General features: G+C 36.2%; 1 protein-coding gene across 8 annotated transcripts in view; it reads left to right on the top strand.

The window, feature by feature from the left end:
• CCDC171 (coiled-coil domain containing 171) overlaps positions 1-23,528 on the top strand; it is a 273,454-nt gene that overhangs the window by 242,657 nt on the left and 7,269 nt on the right. The window contains exons 26-27 of one of the 8 annotated variants that reach the window (XM_072959384.1): positions 20,000-20,063; positions 20,378-20,489. The exons of 6 other annotated variants lie outside the window; for them this stretch is intronic. In XM_072959384.1, the coding sequence (XP_072815485.1) occupies positions 20,000-20,063; positions 20,378-20,460 (147 nt within the window). In that variant the 3' untranslated portion in view covers positions 20,461-20,489. Of the gene's footprint in view, positions 1-19,999; positions 20,490-23,528 lie in introns of those variants that run through there. One more of the 8 variants, XM_072959386.1, reaches the window with a different exon arrangement.

Below are 23,528 nucleotides of genomic sequence, written 5' to 3'. Positions count from 1 at the left end.
GTTTTTAATATTTTAATATAATATATGTATGTCTTTTCATAGTGAGAAAGCTTATTAGACTCTTGTATTTACACCTGCAGGGGAAGTAAGAGTCTTAATAATTAGATTGTTCCAACACTGTGGAATTTTCAACACAATTGCCACTGATCATACATATTACAGCTACATATCTAAAATAGTTCCAGTGTCATTGTATTTTAGATGTCTAAAACTCCTCTTATATGCTATGAATTTTTTTTAATTTGTCAATATTTAAAAGGTGAACAGTAAATAGAAAGCAATACCAAAAAAGTAAGGTGGGAAGCTAAACAACAAGCATAGTCATGATTCTCGTAATAATGTTGAAAGAAATTTTTACTTGAAAATGCACGGTTTGTGCCAAACCGAATACTCAAGAGGAAGCTTAATGATTTCTTTAAAATGAAATCTCCCACACCCAAGACATTAAATCCAACAAAGTGGGTGGTCAAGGCACATCTTTTTCTACTATTCAGACTCATTGAACAATTTTCAGACTCACTGAGGACCTCGTATGGATAAGGAAACTCCTGTTCAAATCGAATTAAGAGTTGATGTGTAGGTAATGGATTGTGAGGCCTGGGTGGGTGAATAGTTGTGTTGATGATTCAGCACACATGTCTTGGCAAGTAATTCAAAATTGAGTTTAAATTAGTAGTCCCTAAATAATATCAGTAACATTTTCTAATTGCCAGATACCACAGAGACATATTTATGTCTATTCTACTTATTATTTAATTTAATCTTTGTGTCAGTCTTATAAGAGCAATATTATTTCCCCATATTGCAGATAAGTCCATAGAGGGAGGATAAGTAATTTGCCCAATATCATGCTGTTTGGGATCTTAGATTGGAACTGCTGTCTGTGTTTTCAAAGCCCATGCTCTAACCAAAGATGGAAATTAGATCTTTTTCTTAGAAAATGGATTCCAGGGTATGAAATAGTAGAGAAACATTAAAAATGACCAAATTTTAAGTTGAGTATGCCTTTAGGCTGTTAGAGACAAGAACATTTAAACGTTAATAGAAGTTTTATAGTTTTATAGTTTTCTGTGCAAAAGAAGACTAATTTTTTTCTTTCAGTAAAAAACGACTTGTATAAAGAGTGACATATTCACTAGGCCTATGGTTAAGGCCTTTTACCTAGAACAAAAGGACCTTCCTTTTTCCTTTTGAAGTTGTTTTTTGCACAGAGAATTGAAAGTGTACATCCTTCCATGTTATACTGGTTTGAAGTTTGGATATATTGCGTTTGTTCTTAAGATTCTGTGTTAGCTGAGAAATTGGGAAGAAGTAGCTGTCTTGGTTTCCCAGAACTTTGGCTTAGGGCATACTTTGATGGAATCTGAATTCGGCTTATTCTTTTTGGAGGTCCTTTTGTTCTCAGTGTTTGTCTGACACCAATTGGAAAGATACTCTTCCAGAATGTAAGGGGCCAGCTCAGGTTACAGCTTTATGTTTCTAGTCTCCACCATCTTATTTCTGATGAATTCTAACTGAAAATAGGAATTTGGTTGAAAAAAAATTTGTCATATAATTTTATACAGTATAGATTATATCTAATTTTATCATGATAAAGTGATTGTTCTGATGTATCATTTTGTTAATCTTTCTGGTGGCTTATGACTTAATTTAAAAATATTTTATTAAATGACATTGGCTATTATAGGTTTTTACAATTGTAATTATGTATTTCCTAACTGTTTTTGCCTTTTTTTTTTTGGTGAAAATAAAAAGACCTAGGAAAGAGTTTTGAATCTAGATATATGTGTATATATAGAAATAGGTATTCATTATTTGGGGGTATAGTTATATTTTGTCTGTGGATTAATCTTTTTTTAATATCACCTCATGTACTTATATTTCTTTATCCATATTTATTTGAATATAAAATCCTCCAATTCTTTAAAATAAGTTGTGTTTTTCCTAAAGCAGGTAAAAAACCAAGAAGTTTGATGTAAGCTTACTAAAATAATTCAGATTTTATAACTACATTGTTTCTTCTTTTAATGGCACCGATAACAAAAGCATCAGGTATGTAGCCATGCTTTTTAGAAATATTCAAAAAATTTTAAATTGGTCACTATTTTCAATACTAAGAAAGCTAAGTAAAGGGGGGTGGTTTATCATTTATTAGAAACATCTGTTTAGTGAGTTTCAGCCTTATTTATCCCTGTCTCATATGGATACCTCAGGGAGGGAGTGGGGAAACCTAGAGAACAGATTTCTCACTTCCACCCTGTTCTAAGCAGGATAACTTTACCTTATTTAGAAATGAAATTTCTGAATACGATTTCATTTAATGGAAGTATTCTGCACTGAAAAAGTTTGAAAGCCCATGTTATATCAAGAAGACACCCAGGAACATTGATCTGTTAAATAAGTAGCTATTTAAACATGTCCTAAAATATAGACTATATACTCAAGGCAAAAAAAAAAAGAAAAAGAAAAACAGTGAATAATGTTATGATAACTTGTGTACTTCGTAAAATCATTTTTACTTGTTTTATGGCTGCTTGAAAGCCTAAAACTGAGATTTGTTTTTGTTTCTTCAAGCAAATATTTTTACTTAATTTATAAACTTTTTTAGGAACAACTGTTACAAGATACTGATTGTTGATGCTGATCTTTTTCATTAAATATATAACTTTACATCATTCGTTTTGGGGAGAATAGTGATATACATATTTTGAGTAAAAGCATATAGTTAACCTTTGAAGAAAGAAAAACATATGTTAGCGTATATTAGCATATGTTTTGCAGTCTACATCTTTTACTTGACTTCATAAACTTAGTAAAGCCTTCGGAGTACCACGTGAAAGCATGGCTTTCCTATGCACGGTCTTTGATCTACCTGTAGATTTCAAAATCTTAGCCAGTTAAGCTCCAAGCCAGTTAGAGTCATTTCTCTTTTTCAGTGACTGAAGGAAATTTACAATGGAACAGAAGTGCAATAGTAACTGACTTTATGCCTCTGCCTCCTTCTCGGTAGGGACAGTCACAGAATTTCCTTATTGGGAATAAGGAGAGGACCTTTATATAAAGCCAACCTTGCAGACTGAATTTGGAGACCAACAAAGATGTCAGCCAAGCATTTCACTGATTTTCCCTCTCTGTCTTCCTTACCACACCTCGTATGTACTTACTGCTACTATAGCTTTATCTCTTCAATGTTTCTACTGGTGATTTTTGACGTACAGATGAGTTGAAGGGACATGCTTCTAATTCAGTGCAGTGGAAACTCATTGGCCTGAAGAGCCAAAAATTAAGAACTTAATTGTGGCATTGCCACCCTGGCTGTATGGTCTTGGGTGAATCAGCTCTCTGGGAGTTCCCACAATTGTAAAAGAGGAGATTTTGAGCAGAAGATCTCTACATTCCTTCTAGCACTAAACAAATGTTTTTTCTTTCACTTTATCAATTCTGTCATAACTTTCTGTTCTCCTTGGTAACCTCCAGAATTATGTAGGTACAAATTAAACGCTGTCTTCTTATGGGTTTGTATCAGTTCATTGTTACCTTACTCGTCTGGGAGTTTGCTTCAGAGGATTCAGATAATTTGCTGATAATGCTGATAATGGCATCTGTTTCAGTTTCCTATTTTCTTTTAGATTAATAAATAAAATGAGTATCTAAATATTTTCACCTTTGTAATAGAATACTGATAACCCCTGAATTCATTGAAAATTGGTATGTTGGCTAGTGGAACCCACAGGTAGTACTCCTGATTTGACACTTGGTTAATTTATTACTTAGTTGAGTACTTCTGGATATCATTGTAGCTTTGACCATTTTTATAGTTTAACTTGTTTTAATTCTTATTCATACTTAATTTGCACCCATAGTGTATCACTGGACAGATAGGAGGCATAAAGAACACTGATGTTGAAATACAATGGTAGTAAGGAATCAAAAAAAGAACAGCTGCGGAAATTTATCTCACATGATCTTTAACAGAGCCATAAGTTCCATTCATTGTATCAAAATTCTTATACTAACATTTTGATGTATTTAGTATTTCAAATCCAGTATTAAAAATAGAAAATTGGCTGTTTGTTTATTGAAAATTAAGACCTACAATGTTTGATTTGAAAGACATCCTAGACAATAAACAGCAGCTTGAAACCCTGTGTTTTAAGTAGTCATTTAGAAACAAAATGTACACATTTTATATAAAATAAGGCAATTCATTTTTAAGGACAAAATGCAAAGACCTAACATAAGGTTATCAGTTATAGTGTTTATTAGTTGTGTTTTTAAACTTAGTTGTTTTACTTAAATTAGTAAAAATTAGTCCCAGATTGTCTCTCTCACAAGCCTTGATATATGCTGATTCCTTTGTTTGGAATATTATTTTCTACCTTGTGCCTAGTTGATTTTTCCCCAAGTTTTAAACCCCAAGTCTCTCCCCAAACACCCTGTTATACTATTATAACATTAATCATACCATACTGTAGTTGATTGTTAATTGACTAACCCCATTAAAGTAGAAGTGCCATGTGCATAGGAGATTGCTCTGTTCCTAGATATTAGCACACAATCTTGGACATAAGGAATAGTTTGCTAAAAGTTCCATCACAAATTCCAAATTATGTGGCCCAACTTATAGTTCACCAGCTTGTTTGGAAGTTCAGTTTTCAAAAAGCCAAGCTTGTGGCTGTGATTGGTCCACTATCTCTGTGGGTTTAGAATTTCTTTATTACTAAGAAATTCTTACTAAGTCATTCATTATGTCTAGTTATTACTGAAAATGTTGCTTCTGTGGTTTCCCCACCCCCCCTTTCTTAAGGGAAAGAAAACAGAAAAGGAAAGAAATTTCTGATATGTGGTTGTATTTGAATTGTTCACCTGAGATCAGGGATTGTGTCTTTGTTTATGTCTTATTTAGCAGCTAGCAGACTATTGGAGTACAATAAATAGGTAATAATGACGATGGTGAGGAATATTCTAGTTGACCATCTATAGGCCTTAAAAAGAAGACAGAAAATAAAAGAACTGTTCTTTTAAGTTCTAAGCTTAAGTAAAAAGAGTGCTCAGGACATTTTAGTTCAGTAGAAACTATAATTCTGCAACAAATAACCTTTATGTGTTGACATTTCATGTCACTAAGAAAAAAAAATTGATTCATTTTTCCTTATCATAAGAAATATACCATAAGCAAGATACAGAGTATTCTAGAAATTTTAAATTCTGATAAAGAGCCTCTACACTATAAGTGGTGTCATAACATTAGTAGCAATGTAGAACAGTAAATTTTAAAAAAGAAACAAAGCAGCTTAAGAACCTGCTAGTAGGAACGTCAGCCCATCCAAGAATAGCCCTGACCCCCGAACCGTAGCTGCTGAACCCAAACCAAACAGAGTAAGGAGATGGATCCTGAGTTAAACTGCTGGCTGTCTTGTCAGCTCTATTTGATGTTAGTTTTCCCTTTGAAGATTTCCTGTTTCCTATCAAGTTCATGGCAACATAATAACGATCCAGTAGTACACGTGTGTTTCTCAGCATTGTTAACAGCTTTGTCACTGTTGTCATCGATGCATTTAATTCAGTGACCCTAGAATTGGCATTTTGGCAGTTGGACGTCAGTTTAAGGACAAGAGGAACAGAAGTTTTTAAAAGGAAATGTAAAAAGACTTCTAAAGGTCAGTGCCAGAAGCAAACACTTATTGATGAATTCAGAACCTCTGAGATGCATATGGAGTACATCATGCAGAGAATGATAAGACATTGTGCTTCCTTTTATTTCTGTAAATGGTGAGAACGCTGTATGTTTGAAAAAACTGGCTCATTGATATGAAATCATACAATAATTAAGCATGTAATAGCAATGAGTTAATATTTATCAAATGAATAAATCCCAACTTAAAAAAATTGTATATTTATTTGGGGATCATATGAGCAAATTGAGATATAGTCCCCCAGTTATTTATGAAGGGATTTTTTTATGCATTTGGAGTTATGAATTTATTTTCAAGTTATCAGGCTATCCTGTTTCCACTCCTACTCCTTCCAGGGTACCAGCCTGATCCAGGGACTGTCATTGGTTTTGAAAAATCTTGAGAGCACTGGTAAACGCTCTCCTTTAGTGATTGTTAACAATTTACGAAAAGAGATTAAAAAGGGTCAGGTCCCGAGAATCAACTTAATATCTTCAAGGAGTGTATCAAGTCACGGCTCCTCGTTCGGACCAGACCCGTACATCTAGAGCTATATCAAGGTCAGGGCTTGCAGGCCTAGGTACGTTTTTTATCTTGCTAGGCTTGGGGTCTGGAAGTCAGATATGGTGTTTAATCATCCTTATATCCTTAGCCCCATAATAATGATAATTTTGCTCTGCAATTCTTTACAGTTTTCAAAATACACCGTTGTATACAACCTTGTAACTTTCTTAGGATCGAGGTACTATTTATGAGACTCAGAAAGGTTGGATGGTTTGTGCAGCGCCACCTAGCGGATGAGCCGGAGGGCCGAGAGTGCCGGCTCTTAGTAAAGCACCGTGGCCAGCAGTTTACTTTTTGACCAAACTCATTCTACATTTTCTTACTGAAACCCCATTGTGACCAAGGGAAAGTATCTTCCAGGTAAAGGCACAGTCTGTGAACATGAAAAAGAGCAGGGCTTATGGATATACATGGTTTTCAAGCCAGAGGGTTGGTACAGAGCAGAAAGAGGAGGAAGATTAGCTAGCATTTATCCAGTACTTCCCATGTGTAAAACAACATTCTCAGAACCTAGTATGTGTTAATTTATTAATACTTACGACACCCCTGGTTATATATTATTTTGGGTACTATTATTATCTCCATATTGTGTGGTTTCCCAGGTGCGGAAGCAAAGGTTTAAAGAGAGGCAGTCCACCTTGAGAGCCCATTCACAGGGGCTGGGTGTGGGGACTCCGGAGTGGGAATATTCACACCCTGGCTTCACCTCATGCTAACCGTGTGATCCTGGCTCAGTTCACAGCCTCTTCAAGAATGCCTCAGTTCCTCATCATAGCTTCTCTCTCTAGGCTTGTATGAAGATTAAAAGAAAGGATACCTATAAAGTCCCTGCTATAATTATTAATATTATTTGTTATGTTCTGATTAATTGGGCACAGAATTATAACTTTCACGTATTCTCTATGTAGGAAGGAACTACCAAGGCCTCAAAGTAACTCCCCTATTCTAGAAACAGCTTTGGAGTTAGCATTAGAATGCCTTCTGATGGACATTTCTGTATCTTTGCCTAAAAACATCGTATTTAGTTAGGTTTCAAGATATGTTGTTAAGTGCCTGGCTTATTGATGGCAGGGGGAGATAGCATTTTTATATTTTAATACTTTTTTTTCTGAATACGTGGGTTTTACAGCTTAGGTTAAAAAATTAACATTTTAATTTGTCTCATTTTTTGCACATATGATATTCTATTATAATAAAATTATGTTCATTTAAAAAAGTGAAAAACATGATCTTAACAAATCAAGCTACTTTGGGATTTGGGAGTGACAACAAATTTGTTGTAACCTGAATTTGGATAATGGAACAACAAGCGATGTGTATCAATCACCATTGTTGTAAACCGTTTCTGCATGTATTTATTAGAAAATTATAGTTGCTCATATACTATAGAAATTCTGAGACTTTAGTGTTCACAGACATTTGCAAAATGTCTTTCATAGGGTGTTTGTGGAACTTTTGGATAAAAGTTTATGTTTATCATGGCATCATTTAAAACACTTTAAAAACACCCTACTGCTTTCTGAACATACTTTGTTTATAGTGAACATAAAATATTCAGCAATTGGAAATGAAGAGGAAAATGTATAACTGTAAGGTATAACTAGGCCTCAATACGTATCTGCTCCATTTGCTTAGTAACATTTGAAGAGTAAATATATAGCTTCAACCAGAAATGTTGTTCATGAACAATGACCTTTTAAACATTATTAGGGCCTAGGAAATCCATGAGATTTTGCTAAACTAATATTTAAGCTATTATTTAAAATAATCTAAAGTTAGAGTTACATAGGTACCCTAAGCCCAAAATTTTAAGAATAATTACCCTAGTTGATTACCTCTTACATTGTTAGTAGTTGGTATTGTAGGCTGCATAGAGTCCTCTAGAAAATTCATGTTTACTTAGAACCTAGGAATGTTACATTATTTGGAAATAGGGTTTTAGCAGATATAATCAGTTAAATGGCAAACAGTATGGAGGTTCCTTAAAAAAACTAAAAATAGAGTTACTATATGATCTGGCAATCCCACTCCTGGGCATATGTCCAGAGAAAACTGTAATTCGAAAAGATACATGCACTGCAGTGTTCATAATAGCACTATTTACAATAGCCAAGACAAGGAAGCAACCTAAATGTCCGTTGACAGATGACTGGATAAAGAAGTTATAATATATTTATACAATGGAATACTACTCAGTCATAAAATAGAATGAAATAATGCTATTTGCAGCAACGTGGATGGACCTAGAGATTATCATACTAAGAGAAAAATATCAGACAGAGAAAGACAAATATCATATGATACTGTTTATATGTGAAATCTAAATAAATGATACAAATGAACTTATTTACAACACAAAAATAGATTCACAGACATAGAAAACCAACATGGTTACCAAAGGGGAAAGCAGGTAGGAGAGGGATAAATTAGGAGTTTGGGGATTAACATATACACACTACTATATATAACATAGATAACCAACAAGGACCTACTGTATAGCACAGGGAACTATATTCAATATCTTATAATAACCTATAATGGAAAAGAATCTGAAAAAGAATAGAAACATACATATATATAACAGAATCACTTTACTGTACACCTAAAACTAACACAACATTGTGAATCAACTATACTTCAATTTTAAAAAATCAGTTAAATTAAGATGAGTTCATACTGGATTAGGGTGGGCCCTAAATCCAATGACCAGTGTCTTTTTTTTTTAACATTTTTTATTGATTTATAATCATTTTACAATGTTGTGTCAAATTCCAGTGTAGAGCACAATTTTTCAGTTATACATGAACATGTATATATTCATTGTCACATTTTTTTCTCTGTGAGCTATCACAAGATCTTGTATATATTTTCCTTCGCTATACAGTATAATCTTGTTTATCTATTCTACAATTTTGAAATCCCAGTCTATCCCTTCCCACCCTCCGCTGCCTTGGCAACCACAAGTTTGTATTCTATGTCTATGAGTCTATTTCTGTTTTGTATTTATGCTTTGTTTGTTTGTTTGTTTTTTAGATTCCACATATGAGCAATCTCATATGGTATTTTTCTTTATCTTTCTGGCTTACTTCGCTTAGAATGACGTTCTCCAGGAACATCCATGTTGCTGCAAATGGCATTATGTTGTCAGGTTTTATGACCGAGTAGTATTCCATTATATAAGTGTACCACCTCTTCTTTATCCAGTCATCTGTTGATGGACATTTAGGCTGTTTCCATGTCTTGGCTATTGTAAATAGTGCTGCTGTGAACATTGGGGTGCAGGTGTCATCCTGAAGGGTCCATTTTGGGTATATGCCCAGGAGCAGGATTCCTGGGTCATACGGTAAGTCTATTCCTAGTCTTTTGAGGAATCTCCATACTGTTTTCCACAGTGGCTGCACCAAACTGTGTTTCCACCAGCAGTGTAGGAGGGTTCCCCTTTCTCCACAGCCTCTCCAGCATTTGTCATTTGTGGACTTTTGAATGATGGCCATTCTGACTGGTGTGAGGTGATACCTCATTGTAGTTTTGATTTGCATTTCTCTGATAATTAGTGCTATTGAGCATTTTCCCATGTGACTATTGATCATTTGTATGTCTTCATTGGAGAATTGCTTGTTTAGGTCTTTTGCCCGTTTTTGGATTGGGTTGTTTGTTTGTTTCTTATTGAGTATGAGCTGCTTATATATTCTGGAGATCAGGCCTTTGTTGGTTTCAATAACCAGTGTCTTTATAAGGAAAGACACACAGATAGAGAGACAGAGACAGAGAGAGTAGATGGCCTGGCCTGTGAAGATGGAGGTAGAAGTTGGAGTGATGCAAACTGAAGAATGCCAAGGATTGCCAGTAACCACCAGAAGCTACAAGAGACAAGGAAGAATTTTTCCCCAGAGTCTTTGGAGGAATTCTGGCCCCGCTGACACCTTGATTTCAGACTTCTAGCCTCTAGAACTGTTAGAGAATAAATTTCTATTGTTTTCAGCCACCCAGTTTGGGGCAATTTGTTATAGCAGCCCTAGGAAACTGTTACAGTTAGTAAGTTTAATGTGGGGTTTAGTTTTATAAAAGGCATGAGTCAGGGTGGCTGTTAACTGAAATTAAATTTAGAAGTTTGGCAAATTTTTGTTTATACTTCAAATACTAGTAATTTTTTAAGTGCAAAGGGCAATTCCGTTTTTTAATGTCTTTAATTAAAGGCCATACAACATATTGATAAAACATGGCCTGTTATTTTGTATGCGTTTCAGTCCAGGAAATACTTCTATATTTTATCAATCCGAATTCCTCATCTAGTTAAGATGGAAAAATGTAAAGCTATTTTCAGGAAAAAAGGGATTAAAATAATTTTAAAAGGGTATCCAAGTAGAACGTTCATTTCGAATAAATCTTTCATTCAGATTCCTTAAAAATTCTGTAAAAAAATGAGATCTTCCTCAAATTAGATAAGCAAGCCATCAAATCCTTTAAAAAGGAGGGTACGTAAGAATGTCTATGGACAACAGAAACTTATGTTTTTTTCTTTATGCTCTGAAGAGCATATTATCTGCTCAGAAAAAAAAAAACTAAGAAACTTGTTAAATTCTTACTGATTTTTAAAACTTTAGGTATTTTTAATTATTATTTATTTCTGTAAAATGATACCATCAGAACTCAAAGTTTTAAATCTATTACTTAGTTTCTTCATGAACAATTTTTATTCTTTATATCATCCCTGAAGTGAATTAATAATTCAAGAAATAGCTAATTATCCCTTTACCATGCATTATTTTCCTACTGTGTACCACATACTTTGCCAAGTGCTAAGGGTATAATAATAAGAATAATACCAACCAGTACTTATGGAATGTTAACTGTGTGCCAGCCACTGTGCCGAGCACTTTGTCTATGTTAACTAATTTAATTCTCATTATCCTACCTAAGGTGGGTTAATATCTCCTTCTTTCAGATGAAGAAACTAGCAAGTGTAGAGTTCAAGATTTGAACCTAGGCAGTGTGAACCCGAAGTCCTCACTCGTGGGCATTGTATTATGTTATATCCTTAATAGGATAAGATAAGGGACTTTTTCTCAGAGATCTGAAGTTTTTATGAGAAGATAGACATATACATGAATATTTGTAATAAATTGTGGTAAGGCATTTTGGAGTCAAAATGAGAAGTGTGTGTGAGGAGTAACAGCGGAGATGGAGGATTCAATTGTAGCTTAGATGTAGATGGAAAAATTGACAGGACTTAATGAACAAAATGGAGGCAGGGTAATTTCCTAATTGCAGTTTAATCAAGATCTACCCCTGCCTCGAGCATCTGGTAAGAATTGAGGAGTGTGCAAAAGAACAAATATGCATCTTATGTAGAGAAGGATTTCCTTCCATTTGAAGGCAGGTCACAAAAGCATTGCTACTTACAGATGACTCCAGAAGCTTAGAAAGTCTTCTGACTCATATAGAATGGCACAGTACACTTAAACTCCACTTCGCCTAGTGTAAAGTAGTGGTAAATCTCTCCTAGGATTAGTTCATGGTGCTGGAGGCTAGAATTCCCCATTCCTTTAATTAGATTTTCAGCTTTGATTACTGAGAGGGTACTTGGAGCTGAAGTTGTAACTTTACCTTGATCGCAGCTACAAGGATCTGCATCTGGATGTCAATGATAGAGTCCTATCATAAGGTGACTTGTTTGGTGGCCTCTATGTTACATGACTTTATAGACGTAGGAAACCAAATGGTTTATATTACTTTTCTTTTTCTTTCTGCAACATGGAAAACAATTTCCAGACTTAAAGAGTGCAAACAAATGAAAACCAGTTACATTGCTTAGGTCTCAACATACTGGGAAATGAGAGAAAGTGTGTAAGTTACTCGTATCTTTTTTTTTTTTAATGAGTGTGAGTTTTTATTTCTTAGCCAAACACGTTTTCAAGTACAGGGTATTTCTTCTGAAAGGCTAAGTAGCAGGACACAAATTTATAGAAAAACTGTTGAGTTTGTCAAAAAAGTGCATTTTTATGAGCAAAGGCTGAGTTTCGCACTCTTGACTTGTGCCTAGACCTTTCTGTTCTTGCTTGTCAGATGTTCTTTCTCTATCCCAGGTCATCTTTCTACAATTCTACTATTAATGATAGAGTGGAAACACTAACCACAGATTGATTGCTAGTCGGTATTAAATTTTGATGGTAAAACATCAAATCTTCCTCTCAGAGGGGCCTAAAGAAATAAATTTAACTTTAGTCATCTGGAAGTCTGTTTTTGAGCAGCTTACTACATCACTGTAATATTTCCTAGATTCCTGTCCAGTTCAATAGATGGAATGACTGAATTGTAGTCATCCTAGATCTGAGCACACAGGCAAGAAGAAAGCAGTTAAACATCTTGCTGTGTACGAGCAGTTCGCGGGCGGCAGACACCGTGCACCTTGACCACCTATTATGAAGCTTTTTGCTGCCGTGTCAAGTGAAAGCGAGTTAATTGGGTGAAGCTGTGGAGCATGTTAGGGGCCTGGTAGAGGGTTGCTGTCTGACAGCTGAATGTCAGCAAAAGCCAGTCAAGTGTAGCTGAGAGACAGAGACCTGTCACAAAGTTCCCGCAGACTGGCGCACAGTTAGGGAGCTGAAATATGGTTCCGTCTCACTTTCTCCCTCATTGAATCCGAGCACCTTAAAAGATTTTACACCGTCTGTGTCAACTCTTGTTCTCTAAGCTGTTTCTTGGAACTGTCCTGCATTCACCTGATTGAACAAAAGATGCTAATGTTTAGCAAAGTGAATGTAAATTCCCCTTTTCCCCTTTTCTGCCCAAGCAGATAGACATTCAATTCAAAGGAAGCTTTGAAGGTTTATATCAAACAATTAGATTGCCTCCAAATTTAGTTCGTAATAGAATCTTTTTCTCAAGATTCTAGAAAAAATTGAAAATTAAAGCAGGAGAATAAGCAATGCATTTTCCTCTTATATAGAGAAATCTAGTGTTAGAGAGCTAGGATTTCTGCCTGGGTGTCTGGAGAATGGACACTTGCCAAGAGAACTGTCCTCTACTGTCTTCTTGTCTTTTGTCACAAACTTCTTTCCTTCTTTTTCCGAGTGGCCTCAGGTGACATGCCATTAAGACACCAGAAGGTTGAGAAAGATAGACACAGAAAGGAACAGTGAGGTCCCTCCTGAAACTTCAAAGGACACTCTAGAAAGGAAGAATTGGAGAAAGTTAGAATTAAAGGATGAAAATTGAAATTTGTGAAATAGAAGTATTTTTTGGAGAGAGAAAAGTTTTAATATCGAAACATGCCCTCCTGTTGGCTTTCTTTAGAATATAGATTAGAAACATTCCATTGAGTCAGCAGTATGCAGACACAGGGAATACCTTCGATGCGCCAGTAACTAGTCAAGCTCCTGGTAGCACAGAAACAAACAAAACAGCCTGTACCTCTGGGGAAGGAGTGCCCTCAGCCAGCGCTGTCCACTAGGACTCACTGTCATGCTGGAGACGTGGCTGTTGAACACGTGGAGTGTGGCTGGTGTGACTGAGGAACTGAACTTTAATTTTTCATTTAATTTTACCTTAAATTAAATTTTAGTTAATGTAAAATTAGATAATGACATGTGGCCAGTGGCTACTGCATTGAATAGCACAGGTTTAAGCAAACAGCAGCTTGTGATGCTGTGCTGTTATATAAAGTAGGATGTGTGGGTTGTCACAATAATGCAGAGAAGGAACATGGAACCCAGATACGAGGGGACAGATGGCAGGGAAAGTCTGGGGACAGAGGAGTTGTGACAAACTGTGAAAACCTGATGAAGTCTTCTTTTAAACAAAAAAGCAGCATGAGAAAGAGATGCTGAGATAGGAGAGAGCAGGGCATGCTTCAGGGTCTGTGTTTTGATCAGCGCCGGGGAGGAAAGGTGTTTTATGGGACATTGCCTTGATGCAGTGTTAGCCTTCAAGTACTCTATCAGGCACGTTACATGAGAGGTTGAAGAACCAAATTAAGGTACTCAAATCACATGGTTTATCAAATCAATTTAAAACACACAGCAGGAAGTGGAAGGTAGGGAGTAAGCGGGGGACGGACCATACCACCTGATTCCTTGGCTGTGCAGCATTCATAGGACCTCTCTCTTGGCTGCATGAGCCTTCTCCACCCTTCGTGAGGTTATGAGGACCAGGGTGGAGGTTTGAAAAAGGGGCATTGGGTGACAGAAGGTGCCTGGGGCCACCTACTCACACTTGCCTTCTAGGAGAGAGGCAGGACAAATACTGGTCTATCGCTATAGCTTGCCACTTGGGCTGCCGAACAGTTTTGGGTTTTATCTATAGTTCTGGGGCCAATTGGAGGATGACATTACCCTAGAGAGTGGCATATCTTTCCTTTATGATGTGGTCTTTCCTTCCCTTTCTATCTGTAAGTAAACTGTCCTATTGGGTGCTAACTTACCATCTGTTCTTATTGTAAGGATTCTGCCTATGTCTCACCCACCACTGGCTGATTCATTCTCTTTGCTTAACACTTTTTATGAGTTCCATCTGTCCTATTTTTTCTTGTCTTTGAGAGCAAATTTGAATATTCTCAAATAATAAGCAAATAGACAATAAAGAAGAGATGAAGTAGGAAATAGAAGTCTGGAAGTTTACAAAATTAAAATTCTCTAGCATTTATAGGCTAGAGAAAGTGAAGAGGCACTTAAATAACTGATGAAAAATTTTAGTGAAGAGCTTTGAAACCTATGTCAAAATCATTAAGTTATGGATACCCTACACTGAACCCGTACTGTGTTCCAGACAAGTCAGGGCCTTTGTGCAAAAGTGGTGTGCAGGTTCTTTGGGAATTAATTTGAGTGAGGGCTTTGACGATTGTTGAAGGTTTTAGGGGCAGGTGCCCAGAGCAGGAGACAGGAGACGGAGGGAACAGCTCAGTGCTTTTCCTCTGTGCAGGCCTAGGGACTGGCATCTGGACTTTTAGAAAAAAGTACCTACAGATGGAAGCTGAAAGAAATATTTTGTGACAGCCAGCGTGAGACACTGGGCTCTGGTCAGAGTTACTGGTTTTCAGGAGACACAGAGAGAGGATGGGCATAGAGCCAATGCCATGTAGAGACATTACCTATATGGCACAGTGAGCCCCTCTACAACATCAGAAGGAGGACCTGGCGGAGAGATTGCAAACATCCAGCAAGTCTTGATGGGGACTGTGCCAGGGCACTTGAGATTTTGTGTGAACAGGTCAGAGATAAAGCAGGAAAATGTAACTCATTATTGAGACCTTGTTTATATAAGCAGAACAGTGAGGCTGGCAGACTCTAAGTGCCATTGTCCATTAAACTTAACACTACGAAGCAGCAGTTGTGTGGTTATACAGTATTGAGCAAATTATAATGTTAGGAGAACTGGACTGACTCAGGATACAGATAGTTAAGGACAGAGTGAGCTTCCAGAGAGCAGAGGATTTTTTGGTGTGTAATTCACTGCTGTATCCCAGTACCTAGAACAGTATCTGGCACATTGTAGGCACTTTGAGTAGATAGCTATTAAAAGGATTTTATTATTATTGTATTATTTTTATTGTTATTATCTGTTGGAAGGATTAATGAATAGCACTAATTTATGATACTAATGGTGAACATAGGTTTAGATATGCTTGATGCAACCATGGGGAAAGTCTATCATATGGAATTGGTCATGTAAGAAGTAGAGTCTTGAAATGTAATCTGTAACTATATTATTTTGGAATTTTGTGGTTGTGCTTTATTCTCGCTATTCTATAAGATGTTCTCCCTAGAGATGGGTTTGGTTTGAGATTGCTGGAAGTGGCCTGGTTCTATCAGAAGTAACATTCCTGCCCATCATTTAAAGGAAATGTCATTGCCAGCTAAGTGGTTTATTTTGGAACATACTCCCCAGCGCTTGTTGTGATTTGAAGGCATTCCACAGATGTGAACCCCAGATCACATGATTTGTCTTACATCTGAAGGGCCCCACTCTCACTGAGAAATAGAGAGGCCACATTCTTATAACTGAACATAACCATTCCCTCCAGAAAGGCCCGGCTCTGCCACTGGCCAAAGGGTCAGCAGCCGTAGGGAATACAGGACTTATATCTTGGATGGTCAGTAGGGGAAAAAAGAATGTTTGCAGCATCTCATGAAGAATTGCTAGGGATTTTAGGTGTGATATAGTGGAATAAAGAGGGACTGTGGTTTAAACCAGCAGTGGAAGGGAGAGGCTTGGAAAAAGTGGGTTTTAACTTTTAAAATGTAAATTTATTGCTCATTTTGTTGAGAAAATGTGGCTGATAGATACTTACAGTGTTAGTAAGATTTAGGAAAATCACCTCTTTCAAACAACTTTAAATTTTGGATGATTCTTTCTTTCTTCTGCTCCTCTTTACCTGAGTACTTGGTCCATAATTCCACTCAGAGAAAAACATGGTGCTAAAAGGTCTAAGTTTATAGCTTCCAGATTATTAGTAAATTTTTGACATTGAATAAAAAGAACTTATGATTTTAAGAGGAAATTCTTCAGTAATGAAAAAGTGGTCAGAAAACTTTTACCTAATAGTTCCCAGAGAGAGTGTGACATGTGTACATTTTGACCACAGAAGTTGTAATTTGGCAGCTGGAAGTGCTGTTTGGAGTAAAAATGAAGGCCCACAACTTGTAAGTAGCCACTCTACAGAAGAAGCTGCCTTTGTGCAGAGTAGAGGTACAAGATACTCCATAAAATTCTTTGTGTATTTATTTACTTCATGTCAGATTGTGGATATGAGTTAGATAACTGAGGAGGCTGAAATAAGAAAGTGTTCTTAGCTAAATTAAAATCTTTTCAAAACTTGGAAAATACTTGATTCAAGACCTACCCCCGAGACTTTTAACAAACCAATTACATTTCATTTTGACCACACAGTTCAGAGTCATAACTGTACTAAAATATGGGTTTCAGTATATATAAAATTAGTCTTTTTTAATAAAAGGGTTCTAGTTATAAAAGTGAGGCATGCTTGTAGATAATTGGAAAATTCAGAAATACAGGGAAAAAAACTCCTACAGTACCATTACCTCACAACAAGTATTATATGTAATTTTGCGTATCTCCTTTTCGCTTAGATAGCCTCTCTCAGGGGTGGGCAAAGTGCCGCTGGTGGGCCAAATCTACTTCCCCCCTGTTTTTGTATAACTTGTGACCTAAGGATGGTTTTCACATTTTTTTAATGCTTGAATAATAAATCAAAAGGGTAGTAATACTTCATGATGTGAAAAATATGTAAAATGCAAATTTCAGTGTTCGTAAATACAGTGTTATTGGAACGTGGCCATACTAATTCATTTATGTATATTGTCTATGGCTGCTTTTGGGCTACAACAGCAGAGTTTAGCAGTTGCAACAGAGAGCATATGGCCTGCAAAGCATAAAATATTTATCTGACCCTTTACAGAGAAAGGCTTCTGTTCACTGGTCAAGCCAAAGCATTTGTCCATGTTATCCAGATGTTTATCACCATAAATTTTACAGCCACACAACATTCCATCAAATGGCTCTTGTAAATGTACTTCTGTTGTTGAATATGGGATTATTTCCAATTTTTGTCTGTTTTTATTAATATTAGGAACTTAATCATAAATGGAATTGTTGGGTCAAATGATATTAACTGTTTCATTAAGACAGTTGCCAAGTTATAGTCCAAATGATTCTATCAATATGTCCAATCACTAGCAATTTATGAGTGCCAGTTTTATAATGCCTTTACTAACATTCAGTATCATAATTTTTAAAATTCAATTTTGATTGGCAATAAACATTTTCCTTTATATTTCTGATTACTTTTGGGGGTTACCATATTTTTCCCACTTATTTATTAATCAGATGTATTTTGACTTTCATGAACTAGCAGTTGATAGCCTTTGTTCATGAATCATCAGTTTTTTTAACATTTTTTATTGATTTATAATCATTTTACAATGTTGTGTCAAATTCCAGTGTTCGGCACAATTTTTCAGTCATTCATGGACATATACACACTCATTGTCACATTTTTTTCTCTGTGATTTATCATAACATTTTGTGTATATTTCCCTGTGCTATACAGTGTAATCTTGTTTATCTATTCTACAATTTTGAAATCCCAGTCTATCCCTTCCCACCCTCTACCCCCGTGGTAACCACAAGTCTGTATTCTCTGTCCATGAGTCTATTTCTGTCCTGTATTTATGCTTTGTTTTTGTTTGTTTGTTTGTTTTTGTTTTTGTTTTTTAGATTCCGCATATGAGCGATCTCATACGGTATTTTTCTTTCTCTTTCTGGCTTACTTCACTTAGAATGACATTCTCCAGGAGCATCCATGTTGCTGCAAATGGCATTATGTTGTCGGTTTTTATGGCTGAGTAGTATTCCATTGTATAAATATACCACCTCTTCTTTATCCAGTCACCTGTTGATGGACATTTAGGCTGTTTCCATGTTTTGGCTATTGTAAATAGTGCTGCTATGAACATTGGGGTGCAGGTGTCATCCTGAAGTAGATTTCCTTCTGGATACAAGCCCAGGAGTGGGATTCCTGGGTCATACGGTAGGTCTATTCCTAGTCTTTTGAGGAATCTACACACTATTTTCCACAGTGGCTGCACCAAACTGTGTTTCCACCAGCAGTGTAGGAGGGTTCCCCTTTCTCCACAGCCTCTCCAGCATTTGTCATTTGTGGATTTTTGAATGACGGCCATTCTGACTGGTGTGAGGTGATACCTCATTGTAGTTTTGATTTGCATTTCTCTGATAATTAGTGATATTGAGCATTTTTTCATGTGCTTTTTGATCATTTGTATGTCTTCCTTGGAGAGTTGCTTGTTTAGGTCTTCTGCCCATTTTTGGATTGGGTTGTTTATTTTTTTCTTATTGAGTCGTATGAGCTGCTTATATATTTTGGAGATCAAGCCTTTGTCGGTTTCACTTGCAAAAATTTTCTCCCATTCCGTAGGTTTTCTTCTTGTTTTACTTCTGGTTTCCTTTGCTGTGTTGAAGTTTGTAAGTTTCATTAGGTCCCATTTGTTTATTCTTGCTTTTATTTCTTCTAGGAGAAAATTTTTGAAATGTATGTCAGATAATGTTTTGCCTATGTTTTCCTCTAGGAGGTTTATTGTATCTTGTCTTATGTTTAAGTCTTTAATCCATTTTGAGCTGATTTTTGTATATGGTGTAAGGGAGTGTTCTAGCTTCATTGTTTTACATGCTGCTGTCCAGTTTTCCCAACACCATTTGCTGAAGAGACTGTCTTTATTCCATTGTATATTCTTGCCTCCTTTGTCGAAGATGAGTTGACCAAAAGTTTGTGGGTTCATTTCTGGGCTCTCTGTTCTGTTCCATTGATCTATATGAATCATCAGTTTTAAAGGTAGAAAAACCATGGAAAGAAATTGGACTTTCAAAGCTTTTTCTGTGTAATACACACTCCTATTTATCCCCCCCCTTTTTTTTTACAAAGAATTAAGTTTGATGTGATTCCCTTTTCAGTAAGAAAAAAAGATGTACACATGCATGTTTCTGTGTTTATACTTATTTTTAAATACAAATGGGTTCTTTCTCTTTATACACACATACACACTATTTTGAACCTTTTTTCACTACTGCATATTTCTACATCAGTACCTACATATTTACCTCAATTTTTTAAATTGTTGTAGTCATACTTCACTTAAATAACACTCTGTTGATGGACCGTGTAGTTTCATTAAAAAATGTTTTTCTAAAAGAATTCTTCAATGAATACATCTGTATGCTTATCCTAGGAAACTTTTGTGAATGTAGCCATAGAAGAAATGCCTAGCAGTGGAATTTCTGGATCAAAGGCAGGTACAATTTAAATTGTGTCTTCCAGAAAGGTTGCACCAACTTACATCCCTGCCTACAAGGTAGGAACTGGCCTGTTTCTCTCTCTTCTCAGCAGTAGATATCATTAGACATCTAAATTTTGGGCTATCTGGAAGGTAAGCTTTCATTGTCATGTTTCGTGTTGCATTTCTTTAATTATGAATGAGGTTTAGCTCTTTTTTCATGTTTATTGGCTATTGTATTTCTCTGTCCCCTTCCACCCCAAACAGCCAGTATGTATCTGAGACAGAGGCTGCCAATGGTTTGCTGATATCTGTTTTCTCTTTCTTTTCTAGTAATGGAACCTCTGAATATTTCCTGGGCCATTCAGAGGGTGGAAAAAAGCTGTATTTTTCAGACTCTCCTGAAACTAATTTAGCCATGTGACTAAGTTCTGGCCAATGGGATGTAAGCAAAAGTATTCTGATTTGGGGAAGTGTCTTTAAATCTAAGTGGTACCACTTCCTTTGCTCTGTCCTTTTTCCTTATGGCTAGAATGTAGACAAAATGGCTGGAACTTGAGCAGCCATTTTGGATCCTGAGGTAGAAGCACATACTGGGGCTGTGGCACCCAAGATAGAAGCAGTCTGGATTCCTCATAGCTTCAAGTGGCCATATCAGAGAGAAATAAACTTCTGTCTTATTTAAGCCACTGACATTTTGAATTTTCTGTTACACCTAAACCCAGTATTAAAAAAAACACTATCCTGAGCCTGTTTTCTAATTAGGTTCTTCTTTTTCTTGATATGCAAGAGCCTTTTGTAAATTAAGAAAGTCACCCTAAGGCTATGATGTGAGTCACGTATATTTTTTATCAGGTTATCATTTAAGTTTTGCAGTAGCTTTTTTCTATATAGTATGCTTAAGTTTTTATTTGTTCAGTTTTAGACCTTTGTAATATACTTGCGTATATGGATGTACTTACATTTCAGATTGTCTTTGGATTGTTTAAAATATATATATTTCTAAGATACAGGAAAAAATGGTCTCCTTGCATTTTCTGGCTATTTCTGATATTCTGTACCATCAGATATATTAGAATTGCCAGGAAAGGAGCACACTGGGAGCACAGGGGAGTGAAGGAAAGTAGGCAAAGAAAGAACAAAAGCCATCTGGGAAAATTCTTTGACTCTTTTTCCAACCTCAATCATGTCAGGAAATCTAAACATCCAAGAGAAGAAAATGGGAATTGTTATCTTGTCAGGCACAAGACATTTTTAAAGTAATTTAAAATTAAAGTTTAAATGTTCTAGTGTAATTTGAAACTTCAGAGCTGAGTTTTTATCTCTTAATGTAACAACACATAAGCTTCTTGGTGAAAGGGCTAGAACTTTTATTTTTATAAACGTCATAAAATCTTTATTTGCTCCAATACAGGGATATTCAAATGTTGGACTGTAAGAAAATAATGTTATGAAAAATACAAACATCTATTTTCAACCTTGAGTACAATCTGTATGCTTTTTTTAACTTTATTTTGGGGAGGGGTTACTTTATTTATTTTTAGAGGAGGTATGGGGGATCAAAACCAGGACCTTGTGCATGCTAAACATGCGCTCTACCACTTGAGCTATACCTTCCCCCGCTCTATGTGCTTTTATTTTCCAGTTTCACAGATATTTGTTGAGCCCTTAATGTTTCTATGAAATAGCTCTGGATATAAATAAGCTGAAGGCTGTGTCTTCTTTGAGTGGCATGGGAAGGTAGTGGTCAAGCATAAGGGGAGAAGAATCATGGATCAAGAGTCACCAGGTGGTGCAGCGTGGGGCAGTGTATTCCACTCTTCTAGTTCCTCACCTGTAAAGTGAGGGTAACTGTGGTACCTTCTCATTGAGTGGTTGTGAGAATTAAGGTAACGCCTATAAAGCTAAACCTTGCACAGCGCCTGGCATATATGCTTAATGCATGTTAGCTCTAGTTAAAAATTTGGAATTTATTATCACTTGAGAAGAATAGAAAAAGAGGCAAAAGGAGCTACTGTATGTTATGCATTTTTGTGTATATTATTTCACTTAATCTTTGTAACAACTCTATGAGGGATTATTCTTCCTATGCAGATACAGATAGGATGCAGACTCACACAGGTTAAGTAACTTGTCTAAGATCACATCGTTAATACATGACAGACTCCAGTTGGGAACCTGGAGCCTCTTTAGCTGCAAAGCCCATATTCTTCCCACTATACTGTGCTACTTTTAATTGGAACATAATCTGTATATACACGAAATAACCAAATATAAAACCAAAACCATGAAGTAGTTTGTCCTTTCATTCATCAATTAGAAATCTTATTTGTTTCCACATGCTCTGCTAAGTGCTAGGAATACAAAGTCATGATTCTATTAAACTAGGTTCTCATCATTTTATAGGGGAGATGTAAGTACACAAATAAGTGAACGTAGAAAAATAAAATGTTCATGGAGGAATGTAAAAGTGTGATTGAATGTTGTGGGGGCAAGGATCTGGAAAGGCCTTACAGAGAGGGAAACCTTGACAGAGTCTGAATGTTGAAGAAGGCATCCAACCCCCAAAGGATAGAAGGGTATCTCACAGTGGTCTGACCGGAGGCAGGTATAAACTATAGAATGTCATGTTTATCAACTCACAAGTTCCATGGAACCAGATTACAGAATACAAGTGAGGAAATGCTGGATGAGGCTGGACAGAGAAGCAAAGAGCTTGTGAAGCAGACCGCAAAAAGCTGCAAAGTCGACTGGCAAAGGGCCTGAAGAATGGAGGTCGTTAATCCAATTAGTCTACCACAGTAACCAAGTTTTTGAGGCTGAAACTGAACCAGAGTTAGGACTTGAGAGCTCTGGCTCTTGAATCAGCTGTGCTTGAGGACTAAGTGGTTGTGATGGGAATCACGCTGATTATTAGTGTCTTCTCCCTCTCTGTTATGATTTGTTTCTGCCTCTATGATTGCCCTCCTATCTTAGTCTCTAGGTACCCAGGCCTCTTCAATTGTTCCCTCTCTGTCTGGGGACTCCTTTACAGTGCTCCACTGACTCACATATCCCTTCCTAGCCTATCTTGATGTCACTGAGCTAAAGAGCCAAGCTGGTCTGTGCTAAGATTTAGTGACTTATGGAGAGAATGCTGTATAAAATATTCTACAGGTTTGATATTGGTAACTAAAAATTAGAATTGATAACTACAAGGAATAAATAATTAATGATGTGGTAGCAAGTATGTGTGTGTGTGTATATATATATATATATACACACACACACACATACATACATATATACACATATGTGCTCATATGTTTATGTGTATACACACAAATATGCATATAGCAAGTATATATATATTTATTTATCAGTTATATTTGTATGTGTGTGTGGATAGATATCTCAGGTACATAACTGAGCATTCCACAAGAGAAAATTATGTATATAGGTATTGCCAACTCTGATTGTGTGAGCTGCAGTGTCCTATGATGTC

This window comes from Vicugna pacos, chromosome 4 (assembly GCF_048564905.1).
Source record: "Vicugna pacos chromosome 4, VicPac4, whole genome shotgun sequence".
Lineage (NCBI taxonomy): Eukaryota > Metazoa > Chordata > Mammalia > Artiodactyla > Camelidae > Vicugna > Vicugna pacos.
This window is presented reverse-complemented; position numbering and strand designations above follow the sequence as displayed.